Source organism: Cavia porcellus, unplaced genomic scaffold, assembly GCF_034190915.1.
Source record: "Cavia porcellus strain 051 isolate PalLab524CR breed Dunkin Hartley unplaced genomic scaffold, mCavPor4.1 scaffold_25, whole genome shotgun sequence".
NCBI lineage: Eukaryota > Metazoa > Chordata > Mammalia > Rodentia > Caviidae > Cavia > Cavia porcellus.
This window is the reverse complement of record NW_026947508.1, coordinates 29,698,669-29,723,832: the sequence shown is the minus strand read 5'-3', so window position 1 is coordinate 29,723,832 and position 25,164 is coordinate 29,698,669. Positions and strand designations below refer to the sequence as shown.

Genomic DNA, 25,164 nt, shown 5'->3' with positions numbered 1-25,164 from the left:
TAATAAAAATACTGAGTTTTTAACAGAGCAGTGTGGCCCATAACATGGGATACTGAAGCAGGAGGATCCCCTGAGCCCAGAAGTTTGAGATCAGCTTGGGCAACACAGTAAGACCCCCCACCCCCATCTCAAAAACAAAAACAGAACAACCAAAACACTAAGCTTCTGTTGATTGAATGTTGCTCTGTGTTTGGTGCAATATGATTTTCTACATTAACTCACTGAAATGGAATTAAATTTACCTTTCAAATGATGAAACTGAGGTTGGAGGAGCTGAGGGAGACTGGGAACTGAACAGAAGGGTGTTCGCCACTGAAGCCCTGTGCTTTGAATCCCTACGCCTCCTAATGCTTATACTTTTTACTGGACTTTTTTTTAAGAATGGATCTGAATTTTATAAAATGCTTCTTAAGCATCTTTCAAGATGACCACATGTTTTTCTTTTTTGACCTGATGATAGGTAGCTACCCACCCAGATATTAAAGTGAACCCTCTGCATCCCCGAGCTGTCTCCTATTGGGTATGAGTATTTTTCTTTTACTAGTTTGTTGAATTAATTTGTTCATAGTTTAAGATCTTCATTTATAATCTTTGATGTTTTCCTATATGTGTAGTGCTGGGGGTTGAACCCAGGACTCCATATGTGCTAGGGAAGTGTTTTATCACCCTCTACACCCTCTGCCCAATAAATGTATATCTTAAAATTTTAGCGAGGCATGGTGATTCACCCTTGTAACTCGAGGACTCAGGAGACTGAGGCAGGAAGATCGTCCGAGTTTAAGGCCAGCCTAAATTCCATGGTGAGACCCTGTTTAAAAAAAATGTTTTTTTCTTAGTATCTAGAGTGTCTTCAGTATCTCCCTTTCTTTCCTCTTGTTTATAACTGTGAATTTTCTTTTTCCCTCCTTAATTATCCTTGCCAGAAACTTATTTAATTGGTTATGACAAATAATCAGCTCTTCAGTTTATCAATTCCACTGCTCTTTAATTTTATACTTTATTAATACCGTTCTCCTGATTTTCTGGAGTCTTTTTCTAGGTGAGATTAGTGCTAGGTTATTTTTTATTTTAATTTCTTAAATTGTCAGAGGGCAAAATTTCAATAATTTAAAGATTTTAATGACTTTATTTTTTATTCTAGAGTCAGACAACACTTCTTTCCATAAAACAGAATCACTATGCCCCCAGTCTGAGAAGGAGTGGTTTTGTAAATGGAGACAAACTGAAAAAGTAGAAGCAAAAATTAAACTGGCCATTTCAAAGTTATTTTCTCTATAAAGCAGGGACAGGGAGCCAGAACAACAGAACCATAACTGAGTGGTGCACATCAGGTCACTTCAAGTTGCCTTTTCTGTGATAAAGATTAAATCAAAGGGAGCCTAGCTGTCCATGTCAGTTAAAACTGCCCCTCTTGGGGGGTGTGAGCTGTTACCTCTTCTCTGGTTTCTTGGAAAGCCAAATAAGTTTTCGTTTGGCATGTACAATTTCAACAGGAGTAATCCCATTTTGATTTTCAGTTTGGTCTTTTGGGGTTCAGAAATCTCCTCCATATCTGCTTTGGTTACATTCAACACATTTTTAAACATAATATTATCACATTGTTAGTATTGTTTTTTGAGTTGCAATTTATCTATTATTATATTTATCCTTTTAAACATGCTCAAGACTGGGCATGTTGGCACACATTTATAAGCTCAGCATTTAGGAGGCTGAGGCAGGAGAATTGCCATGAGTTCAAGGTCAGCCTGGACAATGTAGTGAGACCCTGTCTTTAAAAAAGAAAAGAAAGACAGTTCGGTGGGGTTTTTTGGTGGGGGGACATTCATATAGTTATGCAACCAGGTCTAATTCTAGAACCTTTTCATCACCCCCAAAAGAAACCTACTAGTAGCTGCTCCCCATTGCTCCCGGTATCTAGTAACTGTGAATCTCCTTTATGCTTCTATAGGTTTGCCTGTCATGAATATTTCCTTATGTAGTTAGTATCTCATTTACGAACCTTCATATCTGGCTTCTTTCACTTAGCCAATTCCAGGGTTCATCCACTCTGTAGGGTATATTAGTATTTCATTGCTGTTTATGGTTGAATGATATTCTATTGCATGAATGTGCCAGTTTTGTTTATGCATTTGTTACTTGATGAACATTGGCCTATTATGAATACTGTTTCTATAAATATTTGTGTATGTGTTTATCTTTGTGTTTTGACTTTGTATGTCTGTTCACTTGCAGTGCTAGGGGTTCAACAAGGCCTGGCATGTACGAGGCAAGTAGGCAAGGACTCCACCACTGCAGCAAACCCTAGTTGTCATGTGTAAGGTTGTGTGTGAATATATATTTTCACTTTTCCTGGGTATTACTGTAGGGTAGGATTGCCAAGCCCTCATGTGGTATTATGGAGTGAATCATACCACCCTCCAACTGGTGAAGCCCTGTATCCCAAAATGGGGAGAGTTTCTTAAGATGTTAAATTAGATAATAAGGACCTTAGTCACGAAGGATTGGTGTCCTTATAAGAAAGGAGCAGACCGGAAGCTCCCTGACTCTCTAGCCATGTGTGCTCAGAGGAAAGGCCACATGAGGACACAGGAAAAGGCTTCCTGCAAGTCAAGAACAGAGCCCTGTGGAAGACAAGTCTTCCAGCATGTTGACCTGGAAGTTAAATTGTTCCAGCCACCCAGTCTATAGTCCCCTGTCTTATTAAGGTGACCTGAATTCACTAATGCATATTGTAACTTCTCTTGTTTTGAGACAAAATCTGGCTATAGTTCAGGCAGGGCTTGCATTCACTATATAGTCCAAACTGGCCTCAAATGATAATCTGCCTGTCTCAGCCTCCGGAATGCTAGGATTACAGGCATGTACCATCACATCCAGCAAAGAATTGCTTCTTCCTTGAATCATTTTTTTTGGTACTGAGAATTGAACCCAAGACCTTTACATCGAGCTATATCTACTGTCCTTTAAATTTTTAAAAATTTATTTTGAGACAAGATCTCAATAAGATGTAAATTACCTAGGCTAGGCTTGACCTCATGATGCTCTTTCTCCCTCTGCCCAGAGTGCTGGGTTTGCAGGCACACATCACCATGCCCAGCCCTTGGATTATCTTTTTTTTTAAGAGCAAAAAACCTTTTGGACTGATTAGCTCAATGGTAGTGCACCTGCCCACCACATGGAAAGCCCTGGATCCAGTAAAGTCGTCAGTACTGGAGCAGAGCAGGTGGGGGGAAGGAGAAGAGAAGGACATGGAGAAGAATGCTTTCTCAGAATCTCCCTTCTCCAAAGGTGAAGATAAAGGATTGAATTGTGTTATGTGGATATACCAACTCCCCACAATGAATGTAATCATTTTGTACTACAAACATCCTAATAAAAAAAAAATCTCTTCTAGCCAAGTGTGGTAGCACATGCCCATAATTCCAGCACTCAGAAGACTGAGGCAGGAGGATCGCCCTGAGTTCAAAGCCAGTTTGGGCTACGTAGTGAGTTTAAGGCCAGCCTGGACTATATAGTGAGACCCTGCCCTATCCCCTCCGAGAAAGAATCTTAGCTAACTTCTCTTGTTGACCAGAACTGAATCATAAACTCAGTTTAGACCAGTCGTTGGTAAAAGAAATGCATGCACACAAATGTCTGAGAACAACCAGAATTCACCTGAGCCATCCATGGCGCTCAGCCAACAGGAAGGAAGATGTGGCTGTTGGCAGGTTTCCCTTGGTGTCTGTGGTGTTCCCAGCCTCTTCGGGCCCTGTCTGGGTTCCTTCATTCATCGCCAGTCTGGACAGCAGATGCTGGGCCCCGTGTGTATTCATCCTCAGGACTTCTCAGGCTCCTACCTCTCCATCCTGGCCATCCAACGCGCTCGGCGGTTCAAAGATGACACTCCTTGCCTCTTCCTACCTCCGCACCTCCAAAGGACCACACCACCTTCTCGAAGCTACCTCTCTCCTCTGGTGTCAGTTCCTGGGGGAGCTGCCATCTCGAAGTAAATTCTGGCTAAGAGGCACCCCTGGGGACAGAGAAGAGCACTTTTCTTCAAAGGCAGTGGAGCACTGGAGTGACAGCTGTGCATTGTCCAGTTGACAAAGACCTTGCTTTTTTTTTTTTAGGGTCAGACACTGGAGGGAGGAATAAAAGCTTTTTCAAGTTATTTTTAGAATAGAAGGCAGTACCACTCTGTGGGCAGCAGAGCCCGGGGTTCATTACAATTACGCTTTTCCCTCCAGTTCCATTGGCTTTATCCTAGGTAAAAATATGCCACTCAAGTTTCTGTCCCCCGTTCTGACGGCCCGCTGTCAAGATTCATTTATGGTGAGATGGTGGATTTTCAACTCTTTCTGTAGCTTCATTGTTTTCCTTGCAATTCGGGAGAGTCTTGAGGTGGGAGCTGCTAGCAGGAGCGCTCAGGACTGGAAGGCACAGTCAAGCGTTTTTCCATGAATGCACCCTCTGTAGCCTAACTGCAATTCTTGCCTCCTGGATGGCTGATAGCTACTTTCCGGATGCCCTGAGCTGTCCAGGAACCTGCCCCTGGCTCCTCCCATTGGGCACTTTGCATCCTATTGAGAGTTTGCCCCACCCCACCCCACCCCCACCCCCGCCCTCACCCGGTTATGCTCAAGCCCTTTCTAAACATCCCAGAATCTCTCTCACAGCAGGCCTGTCCCGTGTTGTTTCCATTTCATGCATTCTTCACTATTGTTGTTCCTTGGTTTCTATGACCTTGTTTGGTGCCCGTTTTCTTTCCACCTCTCTGTTTGGCTCCTCCTTTCCTTTTTCCTTTTTATTAATCCATGTTTGCAGTGCATACTGATTACATTCACATAGGGAGTTGGTACACGTATATAGCACATCTTAATTGTATGTGCCTCTTCCCACCACGCCCTCCCCAGCTCCTTTTCAAGCTTTCCTTTGCTCCTCTCCCTGTCCCTGTGGTGTGTGTGCATGTGTGCTTTGTGGCAGGGTCTTACTGTATAGTCCAGGCTGGCCTTGAACTCACAGTTCTCCAGGCTTAGACGCCTGAATGTCAGGATTGCAGATGGGCACCAAAACATGCAATTTGCCTTGTCTGGCTGTTTTTCAGGGTTATTTCCTCAATGTTTCCTCTGCTGTTCCATACATTTACCCTGGGCAGTTCCCTCTGGTCACTTTTCATGACTCTTGAATCTCTGCCTCCCTCCTAGACACCTCTCTTTTTTTGTTTGTTTGTTTTTGTCTTTTTCCTTTTTATCGGTACTGGGGATCGAACTCACGATCGCCTGCTTGCAAGGCAGGCGCTTATGCTGCTGAGCTAAACCTCCAGCCCCCCTCCTAGACACCTCTTATCCCCCCCCCCAACTAGGGCTTGAACCCAGGGCCTTTTCACTGAGCTGTACGCCCAGCCCTTATCTATTTTTTATTATGAGACAGGCCCCCACTAAGTTGCCCTTACTGAACTCCTTATTCTCAGCCTCTCCAGTAGCTTAGTGCCACCTTGATTGATTCTGTGTGTGTGTGTGTGTGTGTGTGTGTGTGTGTGTGTTGCGACATCTCACTATGTAGTTCAGGCTGGCTCTGAACTCACTGTGGAGCCCTGACTGGCTCAGACTCACAGTGATCCTCCTGTCTCAGCCTCCCGAGTGCTGCCCAAATGACTTCTTCAGCTTTGAGACAGTATTTTTCTATGTTGTCCAGGCTGAATTCGTAGCTGTAATTCTTAGCTGTAAGTGATCCTTCTGCCTCAGCCTCCCAAGTATCTTGGATTATAGGCATTGTTGCTATAACTGACCTTTGCACATTTTTGATTTGTTTCTTCCTTATTGAGTCATAGGAGTCTTTTTATATTAAGTTTTAGACACATGATTAGTAAATATTGTTTCCTGTTCTGTAGGTCACGCTTTCACCTCTTTACTTTTACCTTTGCTGTGCCCAAGCTTTGAAGTTTGTAGTATCATTCATCTATCTTTGCTTTTATTGCGTGTGTTTTTGGTATTATAGTTAAAGTATTGCCAAATCTAATCTCATAAAGCTTCCCCCATGTTTTCTTCTAGGAGTTTTATAGTTGCAGGCCTTATATTTAGGTCTTTAATCCATCTTGAATCAATTTTTGTATGTGGCATAAGGTGAGGTCCAAGTTCATTCTTTTTGCATGTGAATATCTAGCTTTCCCAGCACTGCTTGGTGAAAAGACTGTCCTTTCCCTGTATCCTAGCCTTGGTACCCTTGTGAAAGATCATTTGACCACATAGTAAGGGTTTCTATTTGGGCTTCCTCTTCCATTATATTGGTTTGTATGTATGTGTCATACTGTTTTGATTACTGTAGTTTTATAACACCCTTTGAAGTCAGGAAGTGTGAAGCTTTCAGCTTTGTTTTTCTTTCCCAAGATTGTGTTGTTCATGATCCTTTGAAATTTCATAAGAATGTAAGGCTACTCTTCCCATTTCTGTGAAAAAAGCCTCTGGGATTTTGCTAGGAATGACATTGAAGCTGTGGGTCACTTTTTTGGAAGGACATCCTACCCTTATGAAGTGTTCAACTCCTTAAATACAGGATGCCTTTCCATTTATCATGTTTTCTCTAATTTCTTTCAGCAATGCTTTATGGTTTTTGGTTTATAAGTCTTTTACTTCTCTGGTTACATTTGTTTCTAAGCTTTTATTCTTTTTGAGGCCATAGTAAATTAACTTTTCTTCCTCTCTCTCTCTCTCTCTCTCTCTCTCTCTCTCTCTCTCTCTCTTCCTCTCTTTCTTTTTTCCTCCCTTCCTTATCCTAGGGATTGACTCCAGGGGCTTATTCATGCCACACAAGTGCTCTATCATGGAGACACAGCTTCAGTTTATGTATGTATTTGTTTATGGGGCTTTTAAAAATTTTCACGATAGAGATTCACCTAGGGCCACTCCTCACTGATCTACATCCCCCATTCTTTTTATTTTGAGATAGGATCTTGCTAAATTGGCCAGGCTGCACTTGAACTTGCAATCCTCCTGCCTTAGCCTCCCTAGTAGCAGGGATTATAGGCATGTGCCACTGTGCCCAACTTAATTTCCTTTAAAAATTATTCATTGTTAGTATATAAAATGCAATTCATTGCTTTTTATTTCCTGTAACTTTGTTGTATCTCTCAGTTCTGGAAGTATTTTGTGACTCTTTAGAGTTTTCTACTTATAAGATCATGTCATCTGACAGCCAAGGTAAATGTGCTTCTTCCTTCCAAATTCTATGTCCTTTGTTTCCTTTTCTTAGCCAGTTGCTGCGTAGAACTTCCAAGGTTATGATGAATAACAGAGGCAAGCGCACCCTAGCCTTTGCTGATCTTAAAAAGAGTTTTCAGTCTTCACCACTGAGCATGATGTTCACTGTGGGCTTTCCTATGTGCTCTTTATTGTGCTGGATAAGTCGCTTTGATTTCTAGGTGGTTGAGTGCTTTGCCCCAACAATTAAGTGGCTGGTCTCCTTGCCTCTCTGCTTTCTTGTGTCTCCAAGACATAGACAATGTATAAAGAATCTGGAGGATTAGAACCAACCACCTTGAGGGAACCTGGGGTGTAGAGTAGGCAAGCATCAGGAGGGTCCTTCCTAGAAGGCAATAGAAGTGTTGAAAAGCTGTGAATCTTGCCTCCCCGCCCCTGCGCAGACTGTCTCTCAATCCTTCCCTAGCCCCGCCCACAGCCAACAAGCCACGCCCAGATTTCCTTAGCCCCACCCCCATTCCTGCAGCCCCACCCTCCTAGGCTTTGCCTGTCCCTTGCCCTGTCAGGCCCTGCACCCGCAGTGGGTGCCGGTGCTGAATCCGGCTCTACTTGACTTGCAGCACCCTGGGAGGAGGATGAGATCCGGAGGGACCGAGTAGAGCCCCAGAGCGTGTCACTGTCATGGCGGGAGCCTATCCCAGCCGGATCCCTTGGAGCCAATGGCACTGAATATGAGATCCGGTACTATGAGAAGGTGAGTTGGTCAGCAGGCTGGCCCCTCACTGACCTGGGAGCTTGCTCTGCTTCCTCCCTCCTCCCAGAAGAAACCCCTTTTCGTTTCTTTGCGAGCTACCCACCAGCCCTGCAGGCAGCCTCCTCTTCCTGGCCCTCCAGAAGGCACCCAGGACCCCTTCCCCACCCTTTGCAGTGAAACCCATCTTCTTCGCCAGTTGCATCTCCATGTTCACGCTTTGGCTTAGCGCTTCCCGTTGGCAAATTGCTTTGGAGAGTGGTCCACATTTTGTGGGGCTTAGTATTATATATACTATCTGCAGCACTCTTTTTAAAAGGAAAGAACACAGAAATATATTGCTTCAGTTTTTACAAAAGTGACTGACTGGTTGCACATCACTAGATTGGGATGGTAAATATTTGTCAGACAGCTCTCCAGAACCATGAATGCATAAATTATCATTTCATAGACACTAAAGATGTGTAGGTAGCACATCATTTATAATTACAAAAAGTATAACTTATTATAAACTCCATAAGGCAAATCCCATAGTTTTAGGATGCTTTTGCTTATTTTTTCAAACCTTTTTTTTTTTTAAAGACAGAATCTCAGTGCTAGACTCAGGGAATCCTGTCTCAGCCTCCTGAGTAGTAGGTAGAACTACAGGCAGGTCACCAAACCTGGCGTTTTCTCCTCTTCCCTTTATTCATTTTTAATCTGTAGTTGTAGATCAGCCATGATTTTACACGTGAAGTTGCATCCCAGGCTACTCTATTTCCCCCTTAAATTGATTGTCTTAAAGTCTGAGATGTAATCTACCGTTAAACTGCTTCTCATCTCGGTGCAAATTAAATTCATTAAGGTGAAAGCTCTTCCCACACCTGCACTACATGTGTCAGAACTCTGCTCACTCCTTAGTGACGTGTTGGGCTGCTTTGCTGAATCAGATAAAAGTTTTTGAATATTGGAAGTCCCTTGAGAGCTGCGAGTATGCATGAGTGTGTGTGGGGGGGTGGCAACTGGAAAGGAAGAGGAAGTTCTGAATCACTGCTGGATGTGTGACCTCAGTGACCCATAGGGTGGGGTGTCACCGGCTGCGATACAGGACAGTAGAGGAAGAGGAGCAGGGTGGGGAGAGATGCTAAGCTTGATTTGTTTCCGCAGCATTCCAGGAGCCTGCAGGACACAAGTCTGAACCTTAAGGTACAGCCTGAGCTGAGGAGAGGAGACTTGGTAGCTGATGACTGTAGGGGAATGTGTGTGTGGAGAGTGGCCAGGACAAGGCCCTGAGGACCTCAAGGGTCTGGGACACAACTAGGTACACAGCAGTGCTTAGAAAGGATTCTGTGAAGATAATTTGAAGATGAGCTCACTCACAAGCTGGCTAGATGCTCATAGTCTCTTACTCAGAAATATGAATTGCTAACAGCAAAACCCTCAAAAGAAGGGTAAGGACATCCCGTGGTAGATATAAAGGTACACACTGGAATCCTAGCACTTGCAAGGCTGGAGCAGGAAGATCATGAGTTTGAGGCTGGTCTGGACTACTTATCATAACCCTGTCTCAGACATACACTCATACATGCATACAACATATATAAAAGAAGAAGAGCACTATGAAAAGGCCCCTAGGCAAAGTGCTGCTGTGTCCCTGGGTCTGGGCAAATGTCAGGGACTCTTCTCTGGAGCTGCAGTTCTCAACTGCGCTTCTCTCTGCCCATCAGCCCGACTTCTCCTGAGGGGCTTTCTTGCAGCCCTTGCTCCTTTCTTCTCCCAACATCACAGGTTCCGGCCTTTGCCTCTCTGTCTCTCAAGGGATTGTTGAGATGCTAAAAGGGGGATTCTGATTGGCCCAACTTGTTTAGGAATGCCTTGACCAAAGAATTGGGGCCACAGGGTGTCAGACAGAGGGTGCTTTCTGATGCCTTCAGTAAGGTGTGGGTAGAGACACAGTGATGGGAGGAGCATTGTTAGGACATGTCACAGGCTGAGGCAGAGCAAAGCACCCAGCCTGCAGGGATTCAGGTGTCACCTGATCTATCCCTGATGTGAACCTAACTTGTCAGAAAAGGAGAGAGACAGGCTGATTCCTCCTGGCTGTTGCAGGAGCATGGGGCCCAGCACAGCTGCTGGCAGAGGGTCACCCCCTATCAGTAACAGCCATTGCTCTCTTTACTAGCTGAGCCCAGTTTTCTTATCTGGGAAACAAAAACAAAACAAACTTCATAACACCTCTTGTCCTGTGCCTTGCAGGACAGTTGTGAAAATCAGTTGAGAAGGGGAAGAAAAAGCCTGTGGGGTCAAGGGCCAGTGCCTGGCTTGCAGCCCAGCTCACCCCTAGACCACCGGCCACAATAGCCATCATCCTGTCATTCCTAAGGAGGTGTTGTGACTCCTCTAAAGCTTGTCTTAAGCAGAGTGAGCCTCTTCTCAGCCATAAGAACCCTGAATACTGGGTAAAACTGTGGTGGAGACAGAGATGCTGGGGATCTCATGGAAGAGAGCTCTGCAATCACCAGGATGATCAGGATCAGGTTCCCCTGGCCCAACTGTGTTGGCCTGAGGCTACTTCTCCCACCTCCTTAGCTCCTTTTTTCCCACCCTCCTCCCAAGAGAGTGGGTCAGGCACCGGATCTGGGCCTCACTTCTGTGTCTTCTCCAGGGTCAAAGTGAGCATGCTTACTCCATGGTGAAGACTGGGACACCTGCAGTCACTGTCACCAACCTGAAGCCAGCTACCCGCTACGTCTTCCAGATCCGGGCCACTTCACCAGGGCCCTCCTGGGAGTCCCAGAGCTTCAACCCCAGCATCGAAGTGCAGACCCCAGGGGAGGGTAAGTAATGTACACAGGACGTGGACTCAGAGGGGCTCAGAGGGCCTGACCCAGAGGTAAGCAGGAGACACATTGAGGGTGAGAGTTAGATGTGTCATCACCAAAGCGTGCAAAGTAGTAAAATCATAACCTAATTCATTAAGAAATCTGGGCCAGGGGTTAAGCTCAGTGGCACAAGTGCCTGTCTAGCAAGCACAAGGTCATGAATTCAATCCCTGGTACCAAACCAAACCAAACCAAACAAAAAAAACCCCACAAAACAAAACCATCACCCCCCCTAAAAAACATTAAGAAATTTGGAATCTACTGATTTGAACTCCATAGGGTACCTACCCTGGAAGAGCTCACAGAAAACGTTTGGGGCCAGCAGTGCACCTGTCTCAGCTGGTGCCAGCTCCTGGGAGAGTGGGTCCCCTGCTCCGTGGTAACGTCCTGTGCCCTCTCCGTGATCCAGTCTCTCATGGAAGGAGTTTATGGTCTTACTTCCACTCTCACTCTGACAGGTGGATCTGCTGTTCTTCTTGTACTTACCATGATGCAGACCCACTGTGGGGCACCGTCCCTTTCCCCCGTGTGAAGCCTGTGTCACTGAAGCTTAGGGATGGGAAGGGGGTTAGGCTGCAGCAGCTAACAAAACGAAACAAATGCTGTACACTTTAAATAGGTCATTTGACGGTGATGGGAATCACTCCTCAATAAAGTTCTTGTAAAAACAAAACAAAAGTTCAACATTAGATACCCCGATCTTAAAATACCTCTGGCTTCTCTGTGATACCATGCTCCCCCGCTGCCCTCTGCAGCCCTCCCTGCTGCCCTTCTCCCTCACCCACCCCAAAGACCCTTTCATGGCCTGCTCAGCACAGTTTAGCTCCCGCTTTTGTTGTTCTGCCCGCTGCTAAGCCAGCCCCCAGGATCTCACCTCTATCTACCGTGAGCAGCTCATGAAAGTATTTCCCTGAACAAAGGCAGTTCCCCCTAAGAGGCATTCTGGCACCAGCTGTCAAGATAATAATTCTTTCCAACCTGGTACATGACTCTAATCCAAGATAGGAAGAGCTCTGCGCCCGAAGGGAGGCGAAGATAAAATGTTGAGAGAGTCTGAGTTCCGGGAAGGAAGGCAGCACTTCTTGCTCAAACGCCTGGCGGTGCCAGACGTGAGCCAGGTGCTGGGAAGAGGAGATTAGAGCCACTGCTGGAGGCTGGAGAACAGCTGAACCAGTGGCCAGAGGCGGGGAAGGCCAGCGGAGGAGGCCTGGGTGGAGGAAGCCATGGGAACAAAAGCCCGTGGATTGGCCCGGAGGGAGTGTGGTGGGAGCGGGCTGCGGGCTGTGGAGGAGGAGGACTGGTGATTTCCATTCATTCCATGCCTGTCCGTTAGTAGAGACTGCTCAGATCCCAGCTGCCTTGCCTGGGCCCTGGCTGTGGGAGGATCTGCTTCATCTTCTCTGTGAGCAATTTTCTCAAAGAACTGTGACCCCCCCCAAATCAGAATTTTATTCTTAGACCAGGTCTCTTCTTGTGGTCCAGGCTGGCCTTGCACTTTCTATGTAGCCCAGAATGGCTTCAAACTTTGCCACTGGGGAGACCGAGGCATAAGGATTGCCTTAGTCTCCCAAGTGCTGGGATTACAGATGAGGAAGGACATCAGGATCTTTTTTTTTTTTTTTTTTGTCTTTTTCCTTTTTATCGGTACCGGGGATCGAACTCACGACTGCCTGCTTGCAAGGCAGGCGCTTATGCCGCTGAGCTAAATCCCCAGCCCCAGACATCAGGATCTTGATGCGGGATCCTGTATCACTGTTAGGTTACTATCAGGGTTGTTAACAAACTTACCACAGTGCAGTGGCTACACTAATAGGAGTGTATTGTTCTGAGGTCAGGAACTTGGCTGCCACTTAGCCAGTGGCCTTGGCTCAGGGTCTCCCCTGGGCTGTCCTCTGGGCTGCTGTCCCCTTAGGGCCCACTCAGGCTCTCTGCTGGGCTCGAATGTGCCATTTGCTGTTCTACTGGCCCCTCAGTAGGGCTGTTTTGCCTGCATTGGACTCCTTCAGAGACTGCAGGTGAGAGGCAGACTGAAGGCACCCAAGCCAAGGGCCACAGGCTGCTGTCATCTGACAGTGGAAATGGCTTCCTGTCACATTTGCCGTACTCTGTTCATTAGAAGTTAGTCACTAGACCCAGCCCCGTAGTCACGGGGACGAAGACCAAGGAGGTCGTCATCCGAAGAGCCGCACAGAGCCCGCCTGACAGGCTTTCCTTCTCTGTTTGTTGCCCATGGGTGCCTGATTTCAGACACTTCCTGGCATTTCCACCCACCTTCTGCTGCCAGTCAGACCTGGGCCCTGCTCACCTCTGGAGGCCTGGGCTCTGAAGTGCCCTTTCGATCCTTCCTTGTGGGCCTCTAACTTTCCCTTCTTCTCCTGCCTCCCCTCGCTTGCCCTGTGACTTCTCAAAGGCAGCTGTCTGGATCCTGCCCCATCCCTGAGGCTTTGGGCACCCTTGGCCCCCATTCCTGTCTGCCCAGCTCCTGCAAGTTAACCTATCAGCAATGCTCCCTGCTCTGCCAGCTGCAGCTCTGCCAGCCGCACCTCCTGTGTGTCTGCCTCCTGCCTGCTGGTCCCTGCCCGGGCCATCCTTCTCCTCCTGTCCCATGTAGAGGCTGCCTACAAACATGTATTTTTCCACTCAGTTCAGTCTTCAGGGCCACCTAGGACTTCTGCTGTTTGCTATTTTATTTGTGTGTGTGTGTGTGTTAAATTCAAGACAGTATCTCAGTATGTTGCACAAGCTGGCCTCAGACTGGTGATCCTTCCCGTTTAGCCTCCCAAATAGCTGGGCTTCCAGTTGGGCACCACCTAGACTCTGGACCTTCCTGCTTCTTGAACACTTCCCCTCCATTCCCATGCCCCACTCAGAAGATGACAGTGTTCCTTTCTCCCAGGACATAAGTCTACACCCTGTCCTCTGGTTCCCTGTCATCCTCAGGGTGAATTCTCCACTCTTTAGCCTGGGTTTCCAGACCATATTTTTCTCAGTTCCCATCACCCCTCTGGCCCCCAGCTATCTTGCTACCCTCTTCTCCCATGTAGTCTGTTGTTGGCCACAGGAGCAATTTACCATTTTCTATACCCGTGTGTGTCTGGGTCTAAAAGTCATCAGCAAACTCCACCCACCTTCAGGCTGCTTCTGTGTGTCTCTTCTGCAAAGCTTCCCGTTGGCTTTAGGAAGGAATTGCTGGGCCTCTGCTCAGCTCTGTTCTCCTCTCTGCTTCTTTTCATCTACAGTTAAAATTTCATTTCTGTTTTCCATCTGGTGTCTGCACACTGCTCCAGGGCAAGGACTGTGCCTCATTCACATGTTGGGTGACGGATGGATAGAGGAGGGGATGCTTGCATGGGTGGATGGATGGATGGATGGATGAGTAGCTGGGCAGAAGGACAGGGTTCTGTGGACCCATTCTGGAGAAATACTTCAAAGCAAAGGCTCAGGCAGAGGCTTTTCGATTCAAGTTCAAATCTTGGTTCACCCCATAGTAGCTATGTGACCTTGGACAAACTATATAACTTTTCACAATCTTGGTTTCCTCTGCTGTAAAATGGAGACAGTAACAGTTCACTGGGCTGTTGTGTTGAAGAAACAGGCTAACAGAGTTCAGGAACAGCATCATGCTGACTGTGTGTTTAACACTGGCTCTTACTAGGGGTGGTGAGTATCCGGATCAGAGGTAGGAGCTCTGAGCAGAGACTGGTCCCTGTGCAGCTTCCTTATCTGCCCATCTGAAGGCACCCAGGGCTGCCTGTTCCCATTGTCTGGGTTCCTGCTCCTCCCTCAGAGCTGGCGTGTAGTGGAGATGCCCTGCCTGGCACTCCAGATGCCGCTCTGGACAGTGCTGCCACCTTGGTCCCTCTGCAGCTAGAAGGCAGTGCTGAGTACAGAGGTTTGGAGGGAATCTTCCTGTGGGGTGGGGACAAGAATCTGTCCTGGGACCTGCCCAAGAAACCTGCTTCTCTGCCTGCTTCAACCTTTGGTTTTCCTCCCAGGCACTTCAGAGTCCAGAGACCAGAGCCCCGCAGTTGTTGTTACCGTGGTGACCATCTCAGCCCTCCTCGTCCTGGGCTCTGTGATGAGTGTCCTGGCCATTTGGAGGAGGTAGGTGGCCGGTGCTAGACTGAGTGACCCTGGAGAGTGTGTTCTTCTGTGCACATTAACATACACCCATATCACTTGTATCTGCACCTGCTTCATACACAGGCTGATCTGTACACACACAGGCACTGCTGTGTAGATACAGCTGTGACCAGCGTGGCCCCTCCCCCATGCACTGCTTGTGCGGCAGCTCCCACAACTGTGCTCAGCCGCTCTGGGATGAAGGGGATTAGCGCCTTAACTCATTAAATGTCAGAAGGCATCACTGAGGGTGGAATCAAGCTCTGGCTGCTCTCGCGTGATTATGATTCTCCTGAGGTGTTCAGAGGCCCTCAGCCCCTTCCCCAAGGGATCTGGAGATCACTGTACACAAGCAAAGAGAAGAAACAAACAACAAATGTGTGTGTGTGTGTGTGTGTGTGTGTGTGTGTGTGTTGTGTAAAAAGATTGGGGACCCTATAAGCCAGAAAGAAGCTTGCAGGAGAGTGGGCAGAGGAAGGGAGAGATGTAGAACTTGAGTCTGGAAGAGAGAAGATTCTGGTCTTTTCATGCAGCACAGGCCTCAGCCCTGCTTCTCCCCAGGGCCAGGCTCTGTGCTTGCGAGGTCCCCAGGTGGTAGCAGACTGCAGCATAGGTCAGCAGGCTGGAGAACATGGGAAGTTTGTATGCAGTGGGTGGTAGAGGGAGCCAGGGGCCACATCTCAGCCTTCACAGTCACCTGGGCCACCTCTGGGCTGCAGGGGTAGATACTCTTGATTTGGCACTGGCTGTTCCCATGGCCTTAACTGAGGCACTGACAGGGACTGAAGGCTGAGTCAGGAAGGCAGGCCAAGAGCAGGGAGTGCTGAGCTCCCAGAGCTGCAAGACCCTCAGGCCTGCACTAGACCCGCTGCAACCCCAGAGCAGACCCCAGCAGTGCTGAGGAGCCAGGCGCCCTGGAGCAGGCAGTGAACCAAGAGCGGACTCATATTCGCCACTGCCACCGCCACTGCAGTGGGGAGAAGTGGCCGGGCTGAGGGTCAAGAGGCTCACTGCACCATATGCAAGCCCACCTAGCAGACTCTGACATCTTCACAGCACCTCCTGCCTGTCCCGCGGGGCCTGCTCTGTACTGTGGTCCGCTCACCTCTACTCCTGCCTCTGAATTACGTGCTGGTTCACTGGCTTCTAACGAGAAGTGGCACCCTGAGCTCTTAGCTATCATCGCTGCATGGTCTTCTTTTCTCTTTGCTTCATTCTTTTTTTTTTTTGAGAGAGAGAGAAGGTCATACTGTATAGTGAGGATACTCAAATGGATCTGTGTTGCTCATTACTTTAAACAGTTCACATCATGCACCAGCAGTACTCTCTACATCATGACACTGACAATTTTAGGTTTTATCAGATGCATAAATGTGCACTTTTATCTCCTCACCTGTTTTTTTTTTTTTTTTTTTTTGGTACTGGGGATTGAACTCATGCATGACCTCGCGCTTGCCAAGCAGGTGCTCAGTGCCACTGAGCTAAATCCCGGGCCCCTGTTTCCCCATCTTGGTAATGGAATTTCAATGAACTGTGGAACAACTTCCCCATCTTCCTTTCTGCCATCCAGCAGTCTCCAAGCCCTGAGGCCTCTCTCCTTTCTGTTCCTGGCATGGTCATCTGACAGCCTGAGCCACTACCAGCCTCCTGCAGGAACCACAGAGCACTCTGCACTCAGCAGCTGGGATGATCTTTCTAAAATGCAAATTGGAGCACAGTTACTCCCCTGCTGGAGGTCCCCAGGCACTGCCTCTGCTCCTGGCCCAGCAAGACCCTGCCTGGAGGCAACAAATGCTTGCCTGTGGCTGTATTGATTGTGACTCAGGCCTTTGGTCCATGACTGCATCTCGTCTCAAGATTTCTGTGATGATCCCAGTGGGTCAGATGGTCTGCTGTGGTCTGTGGTCACTGCCTTCTCCTTTGCACCTGAGGACATGCAGGCAGGAACAGCTTAACCACAAGTCAGGGGTGTGGATTTGGGAGCCTCTGGAGTCACAAGCGTTTTCATTTTATCTCACAGTGACAATAACTGGGAAAGCGATGGTGGTGCAGACCTGGCCTGGGGCTTGGCTGTGTGTGTACATCCAAAAGGGGCCAAATCTTGGAGAAGGGGGATGGGTAGCAAGAAACAAAAAGAAACAGAGAAGGAATGATCGAGAGGTCTTCCAATCAGCAGGACAAGAGGTCCCTTCCCAGGGTGAAGGGCTTATTTGAGATATAAAAGTGTTTTCCTGGGTGCTGAAGTGGGAAGGCTGGATGGCCTGGTGGAAGGGTTTTCTGCACCCACAGGCCCTGCAACTATGGTAAAGGAGGTGGCGATGCCCATGAGGAAGAGGAACTGTACTTCCACTGTGAGTTGTGGGGTCACCAGGTGGGGTTGACTTCACCGCCTCTCTGCTGGCCTGTCACTCACCCCTCCTACTCCAGCAACGACCCCTCACACTGGAGCTTTCCTCTCTCCCTGTGTTTTCAGTCAAAGTCCCAACACGTCGCACTTTCCTGGACCCTCAGAGCTGTGGGGACCCGCTGCAGGCTGTGCATCTGTTCACCAAGGAGCTGGATGCGAAAAGCATCACACTGGAGAGGAGCCTGGGAGCAGGTGAGCTGGGCGCCAAGGAAGCTCCTCCCACAGGCCTCACCCACCAAGAAGCTATGCCCAGCTGGTTCCACCCAACCAGATGTTCTACCCACCAGTCCTGGTCCTCAGGCAGCCACCTCCTGAGTCTTAGCCCTGAGTCTGGGGGCTCCTCTCCACACTGACCTGCCCTCCTTGCCCACCAGAGGGTCTATGACTCTCTCTACCCTCTGGGATCACCAGGGTCAGTCTAAGACTTCTCTACCCAGTCCCACTCAGGGTTAGCCACTGCTGTCTGTGCTGGCCATTTGGTGCCTGGTCTTTAGGAGGCAGCAGGAGGAACTTTTATAAGCTGAGTTCTGATTCTGGCGCTGCCACCAGTGAGCTGCATTGCCAAGGCATGACCCTTTTCTGCTTGAAGCCTCAGTTTCTCATCAGTAAGATGGGCATAACCTCTGCCTCATCCAAGCGATGCGGTGAACTTGCTCACTCAGGTCAGTCCCCTCCTGACTCTACCTGTCCACGAACCCTCAGCCTCATGCCATCAGAGAAACCCAGCTTTTTCACCAGAAGCCCGACATTCTCCTGACACTGGTCACAAGAGGCAGAATAGATGTCATCGTCACCTGTCCTGGCTCATGCTGGGATTAATGGCCTGTTAGGGGCTGGCATGTGCAATGTCATGTCTGAAGTTTTACAGGGAAGGAAACTGAGGCTCAGGGGGGGGGAAAAGGGTGAAGCCCAGGGTCACACTGCTGGTACTCAGATTACCAGGATGGAAACTCAGGAGTTCCCCATGCCAGGCCAGAGTCACTGTATCCTTGGTTCATGCTGCCACACTGGACACCGGGAGCAGGTGTGGTCTTTAGGGGGCAAACTGAGGTGCTGTTTCTCCACAGGGCGGTTTGGGGACCTGTGCTGTGGCTGCTTGCAGTTACCTGGCCGCCAAGAGCTACCTGTGGCTGTGCATACTCTGAGAGATGGCTACTCAGACTCACAAAGGCTCAGCTTCCTGGCCGAGGCCCTCACCCTGGGCCAGTTTGACCATAGCCACATTGTGCGACTGGAGGGGGTTGTCACCCGAGGTAGGCCTGTCTGGAGCTGTATTGTCTGCTGTAAACGTAAAGGACAGGTAGTGGTGGTGGTGGTGGGGCTCCAGGAGTCATGGAGGAGGGAGTCTAGACGTGGGCTTTAGTTTGCTTTCACTGACTCAGGGTGACCCCTCTCCTGGAGTGGGAACTCACCTATAGTCACTTTCTGATTTACAGTGCCACTGGGGATTGACCTTGGGTGATTTAACTAACTTGTAGTTCCTGATCTTGGCCTCTGTTCCCCTATAGATACCTCTTTTGCTATTCTGCCTGGGGGATGTGGGTTGAGCAGAAGAGTAGCAAGATTAGGGAACTTGACTCTGGTTTTGGCCATGTGAGCCAAGATGGGGGCCCCATGGAGGGAGTGTGTGTGTGCACAGGCAACTTAGCATGTGTGTCCCCACCCCTGGCACAGGAAGCCCCTTGATGATTGTTACTGAGTACATGGGCCTTGGGGCTCTGGACAGCTTCCTCAGGGTGAGTGGTCTGGGCCCCTGGGGTATGGACGGCCAGCTTATTCTTGGTTTTTCACTTTCTCCTTGGTGGGCTTGGAATTGGTATCATTCCCCCTGGCCAGACTGACCTAGGAGTCACAGGGTACAATGAAGCCCATTGAGGGCTGAATGGCCTCCTTGGAGTCCACAGTACTAGGAGATCTGAGCACAAAGCCCTGGGTTCAGTCCACCCTCCCATCTGCAGCATCATGAGGGGCAGCTGGTGGCTGAGCAGCTGTTGGGACTTCTGCCTGGACTGGCATCAGCCATGAAGTATCTGTCGGAGATGGGCTATGTTCACCGGGGCCTTGCCGCCCGCCGTGTGCTGGTCAGCAGTGGCCTCATCTGTAAGCTGTCTGGCTTTGGGCGGGGCCCCCGAGACCGAGCTGAGGCTGTCTACACCACCATGGTGAGAGGTCCTTCCCCCAGCAGTCTCTGTCTGCCCCCACCAAGCCCCTTCCCTGCTGTTAGGGTCCCTCCGTGCTGTCAGGGTCTCTCTGTACCCTGCCCCTTCACCCAGATGGTCCTGAGTTAATGCCACTGTGGGTCCCCGCTGTGGTCAGCTGGGTTGGCTTCCCCAAGTGCGAAGCTGGGAATGGGGGGCTGCCTAGAGAATGATGGATGGGGCTGAATGTGGGGTGGGGAAGCCTGGCTGTGACTCAGTTCCTTCCTGCCTGGCCTGCCTGCCCACCAACAGAGTGGCCGGAGCCCAGCGCTCTGGGCCGCCCCTGAGACGCTTCAGTTCGGCCACTTCAGCTCTGCCAGTGATGTGTGGAGCTTTGGCGTCGTCATGTGGGAGGTGATGGCCTTTGGCGAGAGGCCCTACTGGGACATGTCTGGCCAAGATGTGAGTGACCTATGACTCCAGCTCCTTGCCTTTGACCTCTCACCTTCTAGCTCCAGGTCTCTTTTCTGTGTTTATTTGCTTCCCATCCTGCCTGAGTCCTCCTTACAGAGAGAGAGAGAGAGAGAGAGAGAGAGAGAGAGAGAGAGAGAGAGAGTGTCTGAGTGTGAGTTGGGGGCACCTGAAGTCTTTTCTCTGTTCCCCATCACCACGGCCCAGGTGATCAAGGCTGTGGAAGATGGCTTCCGGCTGCCACCCCCTAGGAACTGTCCCTCCCCCCTGCACCGACTGATGCTTGACTGCTGGCAGAAAGACCCAGGCGAGCGGCCTAGGTTCACCCAGATCCACAGCATCTTGAGCAAGATGGTGCAAGACCCAGAACCTTCAAAGTGTGCCACAACCGCCTGTCCCAGGTACCTTCCCACTGATACCCGTCCATACCAGGTTCAGCTGACCTCTCACCAGTCTGTGAATGGCTTCACCAGAGTCCCGAATTCGACACCTCACCTGTCTGGGTTCCACCCCTCAGCAGGTGCCCCAGATAGATCTATCACCCCCATGACCTCAGGTGTCTCAGGTACATCTCTCACATCCACTCATCCTGCATTTCCCCCCACATATCTCTGTACAGTGACCACTGACTCGATAAAGATATTTATGGTGCCCAGTATAGCTCCAATAATTAAAATAAGTGAATTTAATATCAGTTGTTCAAAATATGTGTCGCCTGCCGTACCTGCATCCTAGGTGCATTTTGGACTGTCTCAGATGCTACCAGTTTAGCAGTTTCAACTCTCTACCTGCCTAAGTACCCTGAGCCTTGCCTTTTCTGGGCTGCAAAGTGCTGTTAGAGCCTGTCTCTGGGGCTCAGCTGCCCTCCCTCTCCCCGTCTTTCCGGGTAGCAGCTAGGTCTGGGCACCAGATCCCACTGTCGGCTGACCACAGCTCCTTCTCCCCAGGCCTCCCACACCCCTGGCAGACCGTGCCTTCTCCACGTTCCCCTCCTTTGGCTCCGTGGGGGCCTGGCTGGAGGCCCTGGACCTGTGCCGCTACAAGGACAGCTTTACAGCGGCTGGCTATGGGAGCTTGGAAGCTGTGGCTGAGATGACTTCCCAGTGAGTCTGAGAAGCCAAGGCAGAGACACTGCCTCTGCCTAGATGGGAAGCCCCTGCCTGTCCTGATTCTACCCTGCCCCATCCAGAGAAGGGAGGGAGAGCAGAGAGGGATGTGGGAGGGACAGAAGAGGGGTTGACAAGCTGGGTCTGAGCAGCCCTTGTTCCAGGGACCTGGTACACCTGGGCATCTCCTCTGCTGAACATCGAGAAGCCCTCCTGAGTGGGATCAGCGCTCTGCAGGCTCGAGTGCTGCAGCTGCAGGGTCAGGGGGTGCAGGTGTGAGTGCCCCCTTTCTTCTAAGGTAGGCCCAGCAGGGGCCAGACCCCAGGCCTGCCCAAGCAACGATCCTGGCGTATTTGGGTGGGGGTGAACGCTGTTTTTCTCTTCAAGCCCAGAGCTGGTTTGGGGCCACAGTGTCCTTCATTTCACTGCCTGCTTTTTCCATTTTCCCTTCTGGCCTGGTGCCCTTGGAAAAGAGGTTCAAAACTGTGGGGAGGAAATCCAGGGTCTCAGGGACAGAACTGAGGCAGAGAATGGGAGACAGTAGATTTCGCTTGCTCTGGCTCATGCCCCTCTGTCTTCCATACCCACTGGAGGTTGGGGCCTCCCCAGTGAGTGACCCCTTTTCCCACAGACTTGTTGTCCAGCCAGACAGCATGAGCCCCTGAGAGGCAGTGGCCACAGCTGCGGGGAATCTTGGTCGTGTGGGGCTGTTCTGGAGGGGCATACTCCCTCCTTTTTCCCGGCCTGTTGAGATGTGTCTGCATCCTCTCCTGAGGCCCAGGGAGGCCAAAGTGGTACAGAGCTCAGGGGCTGGACCCCAAAGTCTAAGACTCAGGCACTGACTGTGTCCTTATCCTGGAATGGCAGTGCAGAATGAGTGGGAGGGTCCTGGCTGGACCAAGTGGTCCTGGTGCTTTCCTGGGGCTCCACAAGGCTCCCCATTTGCATTTGCTTTATGCACTGCCTGGTGGAACATGAGGGGACATGTTCTGTCCGTGGTGATCCACAAGCCTTGCTCTGCAGCCTGCGAAGTGGTGAAAAGGACACTGGGAAACAGCACTGTGCGATGTGGAGTCACAGCCTGTGAGACTCGGAGCCGGAAGTGAGGTGGAGTGAACCTGGGAGGCTGGCTCTGGAGGGAGTCCTTGGCCTTGCCATCCGGCACCAGCCTTCTTCTGTGGGGCAGTGCAGTAGATGCTCTAGAGGTGACCCTCTCATGCCAGCTTGGTCCCTGGGCCCACCTCTGAGGGGCACCTCTTACTTCTGGCTTCTGCAGAGCCCTGGGAGAGTGGCCGTGTTGAGCTGATTCCAGGAATCCTTACCCAGAAGGGCCCTGCAGCAGTATTGACTCTGTGGCCAGGATGTGATCAGGGCTGTGGAGGCAGAGTTTGCTCCTGTGAGAGATGCCCATTGTGGCGGGGTGGGGGTGGGGGTCGTGGGGGGACTGGTTGGAAGGCTGAGAGCAGGATTGCAGGAGAGGTGAAGGAAACACAGAGGCTGGCCCTGGGGGCTCAGACTGGTGGGGAGATGAACTCAGGTGCAAGAACTAATCAAGCTGCATTCCGCCAGTGTCCAGGGACCCCCAGGAGCCCTTGGGGTCAGTAAGAGGGTGGGCTGGAGGGGCCAGTGGACATGCTCTTGACATGGGTGTGTTGAGCGTTGTCCAGAAAGGTATTTTAGCTGAAACATAGGTTGACAGAGCCTTGAGGAGAGGGATTTCTTTCATTGGGGTGGGTCGAGGTCTCTTAGCCAAAGACAAGAGGAGACTGCAAGGACTCACTGAGAAGGAGCCAAGGGCCTGACAGGCACAGCGCAGCTCCGGGGAGGACCTGTGACGGAGGCCAGTGACTCCCAGCAGTGCCTTTGGCCTCACCCTGCCAGTAGCAGCTCCTCCTCCTCGGAGCCCCCACACCCACTCTGGGCTACCCCCCCTCTGAGACCTGCGTGAGCTCGGTGGCTTTGGGGCTAGTGGGGCAGGATAAGTACTGCTTCCACCTTTGACAGGGCTGGTGGTCCCTTCCCGCGCCCCCCCCATCTCTCCTTTCATCACCCTGTCCAGGGAACTCTGGGACCAGCGCCCTGTCTCAGGTGGACAGAAGCTCACCCCTCACCAGCCAAATCATTCTCTTAAGGTTGAAGTGCTCCTCCCCTAACTGTTGTGTGGAGGGACTCCTGGCTGCGTTGGAGGACTTCGGTGTCCAGGGTAGACCTCCCCTCCACTGAGGAGTGAGGTCCAGGATAGCTAAGGGTCCCAGGCCTTAGCCCTGTGCAGGCACAGACCTGACGCGGGGCAGTGGGTCGTGGGGAGCCCTTTAAAGATCTATTTTTATATGTGGAACTTGTTCACTGGACAGGAGGAGTGGCCTGCAACCCCCATCACCCCATCTGGGCCCACCCAGGGAGGGAAGGGCCCTACTGGGGAGGTGACTAATTTTGGAGATTTTTATATTTATTGGGTTCTATATGCAGGACAAATAAAAACTTGTCTGTGATGTGCCTCTCCGAGTGGCAGTTTTTTACCCTCCAAGAAGTCTGTGGGAGGTTCTTCATCCCCTCCTGGGAAGGTGAATCTAGGGTGTCTATCTGAGGTTCCTCTGCATGAATGTGAAACAGACCCTGTTCTTTTCATGATACATGTCACAGGCCAGTGGGGACACATTTAGGGAACATGACATAAGCGTGTGGTTAGGATAAAGGGAACATTTTGGGTGCCCTGGGGCTGTAGAAAATGGTGTCATCCAGCTTCCAGTGCAGTAAACCAAGGACAACATCCCTAAGGAGATGGTAGCCTTTCCTGAGATTGACTCTGTAGAGGGCAGGGGCAGGAAATTAGTTGGATGCACGTTCCAGATGCTGCGGGAAGTGCAGGCTGAGATGTCTGGGATGCAGGTGGACATTGACCTGGAACCTGAAGCACAGATACAGGTTAGTGACAGAGCCTTGGGGTCTGAAGCCCAATGGGGAGGTCATCTGGGTCAGTGCATGCAGGACAGAGGAACCTGGAGAAACTACAGCATTAGGAGCTAACTGGGTGGAGAGGGGACAGGAAGCGGAATGTGAGGAACAGTGGGAGGGAGGGAGGGAGGCAGAGGACAGCAGGAGTTGACATTGCAGCCTAAGAAAGTGTCATGGTGTGAGATAGGGAAACCGGGCAGCAGAGAATGAAGAGTGACTCGGTCTAGGTACTGTCAGGGACTGGATTCACTGGTGTGGACCAGTGCCATAAAGCACTGGAAACTGGGTGGTCCACCCAACAGGAACCGATCGCTGCACCAGTGTGACTGGAAGTCCAAGATGGCGGTGTCCTGCTGTGAAAGGGTGGTGAAGAAGGCTGTGCTCTGTGTTTCTCGTTGGCTTGTAGATGGCTGTCTTCTCCCTGTGTCTCTGCATGGCCTTCCCTCTCTTGGTCTCTGAGTCTCCTGTGTCCAGGTTACTCCCTTCTACAGGAACAGCAGCCAGAGTGGACTGGTCTGTATTGGCCCATCCTAAAGCTTCATTTAGATTAATCTTCCCTTTAAAGATGCTGTCTCCAAATAAGGTCATTTTTGGAGTTAGTAGAAGTTAGGACTTCTGCACCAGAGTCGGGTGGACCCAATTCAGCCTCTGACGGTGCCCTCAACTGAATGCCTGTGGCCTGGGGGAGGAGTGGCAAAGCCATACCAGCGAACTGGGGTGTGGAGCCTGGGAATCTTTTGAGGAGTGCAGCACAGGCAGGAGGAAGAGTGGGCTAAGATGGTGACTGGAGGGGAGCGAGCGCTGAGGCCAGGAGTGCCGGAGCAGGCCCTGGTGCTGTGTGCACATGGCTTGCACATGTGGTTGTGCAGAACACACGTGTGTATGCACTTGCCCACCAAGCCTTGGCTACCCTAATTGGCTCACTAGAGCTCTTTCTCTCCCAGGCTGGCTGCCCTTGTCGACAGGCTGGGGAAGACATCTCATTCATCCTCGTGGTCTGGGCCACGCAGAGGCCTCCTGCAGGGTAGGGCAGTGCTCGTCAGTAACAGCCTGTTCCTTCTCTTGGGAGATTCACATGTACCAGCTCCTTAATAAGCCTAACTGGAGAACGCTGCTCAACATGTTTCTTTGACTGTAAGATGCCATTAGGTGTAAGATACATGCTTAGGAAAGAG

The 25,164-nt window shown here is 50.3% G+C and overlaps 1 protein-coding gene across 3 annotated transcripts in view; it reads left to right on the top strand.

Annotated features, from left to right (window-relative positions):
- Positions 1-23,526, top strand: part of Epha10 (EPH receptor A10) — a 35,656-nt gene extending 12,130 nt beyond the window's left edge. Inside the window, exons 6-18 of one of the 3 annotated variants that reach the window (XM_063236103.1) lie at positions 7,799-7,932; positions 10,574-10,745; positions 14,786-14,894; positions 17,202-17,263; positions 17,386-17,511; positions 18,387-18,572; positions 18,994-19,055; positions 19,278-19,481; positions 19,770-19,919; positions 20,136-20,329; positions 20,876-21,031; positions 21,199-21,332; positions 22,058-23,526. In XM_063236103.1, the coding sequence (XP_063092173.1) occupies positions 7,799-7,932; positions 10,574-10,745; positions 14,786-14,894; positions 17,202-17,263; positions 17,386-17,511; positions 18,387-18,572; positions 18,994-19,055; positions 19,278-19,481; positions 19,770-19,919; positions 20,136-20,329; positions 20,876-21,031; positions 21,199-21,313 (1,670 nt within the window). In that variant the 3' untranslated portion in view covers positions 21,314-21,332; positions 22,058-23,526. Of the gene's footprint in view, positions 1-6,757; positions 6,825-7,798; positions 7,933-10,573; positions 10,746-14,785; positions 14,895-17,201; positions 17,264-17,385; positions 17,512-18,386; positions 18,573-18,993; positions 19,056-19,277; positions 19,482-19,769; positions 19,920-20,135; positions 20,330-20,875; positions 21,032-21,198 lie in introns of those variants that run through there. The other 2 variants (XM_003471438.5, XR_010043088.1) reach the window with 2 other exon arrangements.
- Positions 23,527-25,164: the final 1,638 nt, after the last annotated feature.